At 47.5% G+C, this 9018-nt stretch overlaps 1 protein-coding gene across 1 annotated transcript in view; it reads right to left on the reverse strand.

Moving 5' to 3' along the window:
• Nucleotides 1-933: 933 nt before the first annotated feature.
• Nucleotides 934-9018, reverse strand: part of LOC102243644 (F-box/WD repeat-containing protein 12) — a 10311-nt gene continuing 2226 nt past the window's right edge. The window contains exons 2-8 of the mRNA XM_014543485.1: nucleotides 7989-8104; nucleotides 6946-7155; nucleotides 5231-5389; nucleotides 3493-3700; nucleotides 2641-2819; nucleotides 2430-2563; nucleotides 934-1136 (exon numbers count right to left, since the gene is read on the reverse strand). Of these exons, the coding sequence (XP_014398971.1) occupies nucleotides 1037-1136; nucleotides 2430-2563; nucleotides 2641-2819; nucleotides 3493-3700; nucleotides 5231-5389; nucleotides 6946-7155; nucleotides 7989-8104 (1106 nt within the window). The 3' untranslated portion in view covers nucleotides 934-1036. The remainder of the gene's footprint in view (nucleotides 1137-2429; nucleotides 2564-2640; nucleotides 2820-3492; nucleotides 3701-5230; nucleotides 5390-6945; nucleotides 7156-7988; nucleotides 8105-9018) is intronic.

Consider the following 9018-nt stretch of genomic DNA (forward strand, 5'->3'; position numbering starts at 1 on the left):
TAACCCCTCAGATCATCTTTCTTCCAACCCTCCCCTCCCCATAAAGTCAGGAGAGTAGGCCCTTGTGTTTTAGGCTTGATTTGTTAGGACTCGCTCCCAGAACTCGGAATCCTGAGCTAGTGATACAAGGATGGGGGCCAGTTCTTTATCATATCCATTACAATGGCCCTGGGGATATGCACATTCATGTGATTGAGCTTTTGATGTATTTTCTATTTCTCGGTCTTTTTGAGCATTTTTATTGCCATGTATATCCTGAGTCTCTTCCAGCTATGTTTCGATATGAACCTCTATATTTTTCTAATACATCTCCTTTGGCTTAAGTTTTACAGGATTTAGTTGGGTTCCTTACAGGCAAGAACACAGACTACCTGACACAGATGCCTTCCCTTTTAAACCAGCCTCAACCTAAACCCGCGCTTTCCCCTATAACAGTGGTTCTCAACCTTCCTAATGCCGCGACCCTTTCATACAGCTCCTCATGTTGTGGTGACCCCCAACCATAAAATTATTTTCATTGCTACTTCATCACTGTAATGTTGCTACTGTCATGAATTGTAATGTAAATATCTGATATGCAGGATGTACTTTCATTGTTACAAATTGAACATAATTAAAGCATAGTGATTAATCACAAAAACAATATGTAATTATATATGTGTTTTCCGATGGTCTTAGGTGACCCCTGTGAAGGGGTCATTCGACCCCCAAAGGGATCACAACCCACAGGTTGAGAACCACTGCCCTGTAAGTTGCTTCTGTGGAATTGTCTGGAATTGTGTATTTGTGTGACCATTCACATTCTGCTACCTTAGTATTTTCCTCTCTCCCTGATTGCACGGGCAAAGGATATGTTTCCCCACCCTCTGTCTTACTAGTGTGTGATCTGTGGTATCTGTCACAGTGTCTGATTCGTTATAAATTACTGCTGGGTTTTTTTTTAATATCACTAAAATAATCATTCTGGGTTTGCAAATAGAATTCTCTTTACTACAACGAGGAAGTTGATGCCAGGTGAACTGCATTAGTTTCCGTATCACATATTCAAAGAATACATCACCAGGACGGTGGCTCCACCACACTTTGACACCACACACACTATGCTCGTGTTGTCACAGATCGCTATGGGGTCATAGCTGCCAAAAGACAAAACAACATCCTCAAGTGGACAAAAGGGGAAGTAGGTCTATTGTTGACGATACTAAATTTGAATCTGACAAAGACATAAATATTCCCTTCAAATCAACTACCCCTTTGATCTTAGAAGTCACTTTTGGATTTGGTTTTGAGTAACTGTAGACCTGGCAAACTTATGCCGATTACTGCCCAGCCAGTGTGCTCAGTGGTTAGAGCGTCAGCCCACACACCGAAGGATCATGGGTTTGATTCCCAGCCAAGGGTATGTACTTGGGTTGCAGGTTCCATCCCTGGCCTGGATCGGAGCACCTCCAAGAGGCAACCAAAGTGGACCTAAATAAATTGAGAGACATATAGACAGGATGTGTCTCTTTCATATCAATATTTCTTTCTCTCCCTTTTTCTTTCTCTCTCTCTCACCCCCACCCCCCTCCTTCCCTTACACTCTCTCTAAAAAGGAAAAAAGAAAAACAATGTAGATGAAGGCAAGCAATCTAGAAAAAATAAGTAAAATAAAGATAAAGGCAGTTCATGAAAGAAGCAACTCAAATGACTAATGAACTAAAACAAACGAGAACCTTACAAGTAAAGATGGGACATCAAGGCTGAATCTTCACACAGCACTTGTAGGAACATAAACTGAGAGCCATTTTGGAAAGCCCTTTGAAATCTATTGCAAAAGCTGTGGACTTCAAGAATAAGCAATTCTCTTTGGGGGCTTAAGTCTAGTTATATATATCCTCAAAGAATCTTTTTTAAAATATATTTTTATTGACTTCAGAGAGGAAGGGAGAGGAGGGGAGAGAGATAGAAACATCCATGATGAGACAGAATCACTGATCAGCTGCCTCCTGCACGCCCCCTACTGGGATCGAGCCTGCAACCCAGGCATGTGCCCTTGACCGTAATCAAACCCGGGACTCTTCAGTCCCCAGGCTGACGTTCTCTCCACTGAACCAAACCGGCTAGGGCTGTGGTTCTCAACCTTCTGGCCCTTTAAATACAGTTCCTCATGTTGTGACCCAACCATAAAATTATTTTCATTGCTACTTCATCACTGTCATGTTGCTACTGTGATGAATCGTCATGTAAATATCTCATATGCAGGATGGTCTTAGGCGACCCCTGTGAAAGGGTCGTTCGACTGCCAAAGGGGTCGAGACCCACAGGTTGAGAACCGCTGGGCTAGGGCAAAGAAATTTTTTTTTTAATCCTAGTAACCCTTGATTAATTTGTTTAATGTAGACATTTAAAATCGTTAGGAAGAGTTTAAGTTACAAAGCAGGGCTTACCAGTTTGGCCTAATGTCACCCTTTCTGAGCTCCAGGTGACAGCAGCTCTGAAGGCTCGGATGCCAGTCTTCCTTGTCCCACATGTACAGGTGCAGGTAGTTATCCCTGGATGTGGTGAGGACGTGGACAGAGTCCTGCAAAGGAGACCCAGGGTGAGCGGCCCAGCGTCCACGTTGGAGACCGAGTGCAGGGAGGAGAAGGGCATACATACCGTCCATAAGTAGCAGATGATGTTCTCGTGGTCACAAAATTCTGTCAGCAGGAGGCCTTCGATGGTGAAGAGAAACAGGCGTGGACCGCATTCAAAGACAATCGTGGTTCCGTCACGGACTCCCATCCAAGCAGGAACAAACATACCAGGTGACAGCATGAAGCTTGCAATCTGACGGGCTGTTTTCATGTAAAACATATGCACACATGACCAGGCAGATTTTGGGTCCTGTAGTCAGAACCATATCCTTACCCTGAATGAAAAATTAGACTCTCGTCCGGCCGGCATGGCTCAGGGTTGAGCGATGACCTATGAACCAGGAGGTCACGGTTTGATTCCCGATCAGGGCACATGCCCAGGTTGTAGGCTTGATCCCCAATAGGGGGCCTGCAGGAGGCAGCCGATCCACGATTCTCTCTCCTCGTGGATGTTTCTATCTCTCTCCGAAATCATAAAAATGTGGGGGGTTTTTTAACAGTCAGACAGGCACGGGGTAGCCTCCAGTTAAGAAAGCCCCTGCCCCTGCACAGAGATTGGCCTATTTACAGACGTCTATAGCTTAAACAGTGATGGCGAACCTTTTGAGCTCAGCGTGTCAGCATTTTGAAAAACCCTAACTTAACTCTGGTGCCGTGTCACATATAGAAATGTTTTGATCTTTGCAACCAGAGAAAACAAAGACTTATATTTTTGATATTTATTTTATACATTAAAGTGCCATTTAACAAAGAAAAATCAACCAAAAAAATGAGTTCGTGTGTCACCTCTGACACGCGTGTCATAGGTTCGCCATCACTGGCTTAACATGAGAGCGAGTGTGATTGGCAGGAGAGACAAGGCAGCTTAGCCTACCTTCGATGGCTGTGCTGCCCCCAGTGTGCTCAGCTGTCAGATCAAAGGTGGTGAACCCTGTCCTCAAAATGTCTCTATGGAACATAATTGTCAGCCTGTTTACGCACATCAGGGCCCAGCGGGCTTGGCTGCAAAATGCAAATGGCAGAGAGACGAACAGAGGGGCCCTGCCGACGGCCGGTCTCAGTAAGCACTCCGCCAGAAACACCTGAGGAGAGACCAGTGCGTGTGCGTTCAGGAGCAGTGAGTGGTTACAGCGTCTCAGTGCAGGAGCCACACCAGGAAACCCTCCTTAAAAATCCTCCACGGTGGCCCTAGCCCAGTGGTTTTCAACCTTCCTGATGCTGCGACCCTTTAATACAGTTCCTCATGGTGTGGTGACCCCCAATTTCATTGTTACACATTGAACATAATTAAAGCATAGTGATTCATCACAAAAACAATATGGAATTATATATGTGTTTTCCGATGGTCTTAGGCGACCCCTGTGAAAGGGTCATTCGACCCCCAAAGGGGTCGCGACCCACAGGTTGAGAACCACTGTCCTAGCCAGTTTGGCTCAGTGGATAGAGCATCGGCCTGCGGACTGAAGGGTCCCTGGTTTGATTCCAACCAAGGGCACATGCCAGGGCTGCGGGCTCCATCCCCAGTAGGGGGCGTGCAGGAGGTAGCTGATCAATGATTCTCTCTCATCATTGATGTTTCTATCTCTCTCTCTCCCTCTCCCTTCCTCTCTGAACTCAATTTTTTAAAAATCCCCCACTGTGGCCAAAGCTTTATTCTGAATCTCAGGAAGCCTTGCATAGTCACTGCTTGTCACTCACTGTCTTTCTATCCTGCCCATCATGGTCACACACAGAGCAGAGTCCCCAAAGCTTCCCTTGGGTTCCAAAAGCATGTGGCCACACTGGATCCCCAACCCCCAATCAGGTTGCATTTGGCCAAGTAGGATCTCCCTTCTTGGAGGACTTGTCAAGGGCTGATCCGCCTTTGCTGCTGCCTCCCCGAGTTCCTTGCCCTCTGGTGCGCATGCACATGCACCATGTAAAAGGGCCTGCTCACCCTGGCCGGTTTGGCTCAGTGAATAGAGCGTCGGCCTGTGGATTGAGGAGTCCTGGGTTTGATTCTGGCCAAGGGCATGTACCTCAGTTGTGGGCTCCTCCCTGGCCTGGGCCCTGATGGGGGCTCGAGCAGGAGGCAACCAATCCATGTGTTTCTGTCACGTTGATATTTCTCTCTGTCTTTCCCTCTCTCTTCCACTCTCTCTAAAAATCAGTGGGAAAAATATCCTCAGGTAAGAATTAAAAAAGAAAATGAAAATAAGGCCTGTTCACATACCACTTTCTCACAGAGACATTCAGAGGCCGGTGCACTTCTATTTCCTTCTGGGCTTGGTACTGTCCAGCCCAGGCAGCTAACCGTCATGTAAGGAGAGCCAACGTGACCCAGGTCCTACTTCTTGGTCTCTCTCTCACCCTCTTCCATCCCTTTGGCCGACGCAGGCCCCATGCGCAAAGTTTCACTCACAAACATCTGTCTCTGTGAATGGACGCTGTTGCTCCCAAGGACAGTGTTTCTTGGCTCTAGGAATGAATGCTGCCTGTTCTGTGGCCTTGAGAGGAGGGGGCGGTCTGACTGGTCCTCGCTGAGCTCTGCCTGTTGGCTAATGCTTCCTGCCTCCAGCCTCCGAACCCTGACCCCCTCCTCCTGAGGCCAAGGCACACCGGGCAGCCCCTACCTTTGGCAATACGCCTAGGTGGGTCCCGCAGGCGAAGATCCATTTCCTGTTGGGAGAGCTGTGCAGATAGTCCAAAGGGCACTCCAATGCATTCACGTGAGAAATGCTCTTTAACTCAGGCAACGTCAGTGTGTAGATGTCCCCGTAAAAGTCACCGATCTGAAACCAAAGCACCGCCCACCACCACGTCAATAGAAGGAGACGTGAAACCCTAGCTACGGGAGGCAACCAATCCACAATTTTTCTTTCTTTTTTTAAATATGTTTTTATTGATTTTAGAGAGGAAGGGAGAGGGAGAGAGAGAGGTAGAAACATCAATGATGAGAGAGAATCATTGATTGGCTGCCTCCTGCATGCCCCACACTGGGGATTGAGCCCGCAATCCGGGCATGTGCCCTTGGGAATCGAACCTGGGACCCTTCAGTCTGCAGGCCAACGCTCTATCCACTGAGCCAAACCAGTTAGGGCGGTACCACCATTTCTTCAATCATGTGACCAGCCTGCCCCACAAGGTCACTGGGATGATCCCAAGGAATAAAATGTTCTAAGCCCTGAAGCCACCCCAGGCTACTGACTGATTTGCACATCAACACTCTACTTTTTCTCCATGTCTCCCCAAACCCACGTCTCTCCCTACATGATATCCCTGTCCAAGTTCATGTCCTCCACAATAAGACATACTTGAAAGAAGAAACTAGATAAAAAATAATACAAGAAGGTTGGTGTTTTTCTTTGAGAAGAATTACTGAGGAAATGTACCTGAGGTATAACAAAGGCCAAGATAGTATAAAGATTTGTATGGCCAATATTCATTGGCATGTTGTGACTCTGAGAGGATGTGATAATAGAGATGCTGCAAGAAGACAGGTTGAGCCCTAGCTGGTGTTGCTCAGCGGATAGAGCATTAGCCTGAGGACCGAAAGCTCCTGGGTTCAATTCTGATCAAAGGCACGTACTTCAGTTGCAGGTGCCCTGGTTAGGGTGCATGCAGGCAGCAACCAATCGATATGTCCTTTCTGATTGGCGTTTCTGATTTCACCCCTACGTCCATAGCAGCACAATTTACAATAGCTAAGATTTGGAAACAGCCTAAGTGCCCATCAACAGATGAGTGGATTAGAAAACTGTGGTACATCTACACATGGAATACTACGCTGCTATAAAAAAGAAGGAATTCTTACCATTTGCAACAGCATGGATGGACCTGGAGAGGATTATGCTAAGCGAAGTAAGCCAGACGGAGAAAGAAATATCACATGATCTCACTCATATGTGGGATATAATGATCAACATAATTGGATGAACAAGAATAGATCCAGAGACAAATGGTAGGGGAAGAGGGGTTAGAGAGCAACCAAAGGACTTGTACGCACGCATATTAGCATAACCAATGGACACACACACTGGGCCGGTGGGGCCTTGCCCTTGGGGGTGGGAGTGGCTGGGGGGGGTCAATGGGGAAAAAAGAGACATATGTAAAACTTTAGACAAGAAAGAAAATAAAAGAAGGGAAGAAAGGGAAGAAAGAAAGGAAAGAAGGAAAGGAAAGGAAAGGAAAGGAAAGGAAAGGAAAGGAAAGGAAAGGAAAGGAAAGGGAAAGAAAGAAAGAGAGAGAAGAGGGCAGGTTGAGAGGTGACCATCATGGGGCCCCACCACCCGCCAAGGCAGTGGGCGCTGTGGGCACTGTGGCCCCTCCAGATGCAGGGCTCGCTCACCAGCAGGAAGGCGCCGCCATCCGTGAGGAAGACTTCCAAGGAAACGCAGCAAGTGCTCATGGTGAGCGTCGCCAGAGGGTTCGCATCCCGACAGTTCCACACTTTGATGGTGTTCCATGCATCCATGGTGACTGCAAGCGATCTCTGCGGCAGGGTCGCCAGACACTTGATGTGGCATTGCTGGGCGGGGCTGGACCAGATCATAACGCCCTGGAAACGAGAGTAATGCTGTCTGCGTTCAGGGGACTCTCCCACGTGCGGGGCGTGCATCCTGCCAGGGCTTATGTGGAAGCTTCCTCCAAACCAGGTGTATTTTTTCTGGGAATAGAATTAAGAAAATTCTGCTACACATCTCAGCTTTTTGAGGGGTAGTGAACATTAAAAAGGAATTATGGCCCTAACCAGTTTGGCTCAGTGGATAGAGCATCAGCTTGTGGACTGAAGGGTCCCAGGTTCGATTCCAGTCAGGGACATGTACCTTGGTTGCGGGCACATCCCCAGTAGGGAGTGTGCAGGACGCAGCTGATCGATGCTTCTCTCTCATCGATGTTTCTAACTCTCTATCCCTCTCCCTTCCTCTCTGTGAAAAATCAATAAAATATATATTTTTTTAAAAAAAAGGAATTATGTAGCCCTAGCCGGTGTGGCTCAGTGGATAGAGCTCTGGCCTGCAGAATGAAGGGTCCCAGGTCAAGGGCACATACGTCAGTTGCAGGCTCTTCCCCAGCCTGGGGCCCTTGCAGGGGGCAAACAATTGATGTGTCTCTCTCACATCGATGTTTCTTTCTCTCTCCCCCCTTCTCTTCCCTCCCTTCCATTCTCTTTTTGGAAAAAATATCCTTGGGTGAGGATAAAAAATTTAAAAAGTGAATTCTCTACATGCTATAGTCTAAATGAAAAAGTCGCAGGTTACTGGTTAGAAGACCTAATTGGAAACCGTTTCTGTTACCAATTGAGTAGCACCTTCCTCCCAGCACTGGCTTTGCCTGTGGGACAGGGTGGCCACAGGTAGGGGTCACCTGTGTGCTCATTGCCAGACTCACCTCCTGCACATCCCAGGCATAGAGCATGTGCCTTGAAGACACCGTGCAAATAACTGGCTTCTGTCCACTCATGGAAGGGTCACTTCCTGAGAAATAAGCCAAAGGTCCCAAGATTCCTGGAAGGCAACACAGACAATACTTGGCCACCAGATACTTGAGGAATGATCCAACTGAATAAAGAGAATTCTGGAACAATAATTTTAAGTTTCTTGCAACCTTAATGGAGAATAGGATGGAAATTGGGCTTCAGAGTCATTCAAACCGGGCCACTGGGGAGATGTTGGCCGATGTGTTTCTCCTGGTTAATCTCAGTTTCCACAGATATAAAATGGGGATAAAAATCACTCCATCAGATGCCCGGCTGGTGTGGCTCAGTGTTTGAGAATCGACCTATGAACCAGGAGATTACAACTTGATTCCCAGTCAAGGGCACATGCCCAGGGAGGGGGCTCAGTCCCCATTGTGGGGAGCAGGAGGCAGCTGATCAATTATTCTCTCTCATCATTGATGTTTCTCTCTCTCCCTTTCTCTCCCTCTCTGAAATTAATTTTAAAATATTTTTTTAAAAAAACCACTCCAGTAGAGAACTGTTTAAATAACTTATTTAAATGTTTCCTTTTCTGAAAGAGAAAAGCATACCGAGACTCAGAGGAGGTGCGGTGCGGAAGTAAATACAAAGGTGCGGAGGTGCATGCGGAGAGGGCTGGCGGCTGAGGACACGATTGTCTTTCTCAATCAGGAGGGAGTCTCAGGCTCTGAGCTCCAGTTCCGGGCGAGTCTCTCGGGACCCAGACTCATATGGGAGAAACGGGACTGTCTGGCATCGGTCGGAACTCGAGGGCAGCTTTCTCTCGGAGGCACTTGCGGCGATTGCCAGGACCTCTGAAGGCAGGACTGAGAGCAGCCATACTGCTGGCTCGCTCGGCCCGCCCTTTTGATCCCCTGAGACCCCGCCCCACCCAAGCCATACGCAGAGGCTTTTGCATGTGAAAGGCCCGGCCCTTTGTAATCTGAAAATAACTTAACAAAC

This window comes from Myotis brandtii, unplaced genomic scaffold (genome assembly GCF_000412655.1).
Source record: "Myotis brandtii unplaced genomic scaffold, ASM41265v1 scaffold327, whole genome shotgun sequence".
In the NCBI taxonomy this organism is placed as follows: Eukaryota; Metazoa; Chordata; class Mammalia; order Chiroptera; family Vespertilionidae; genus Myotis; species Myotis brandtii.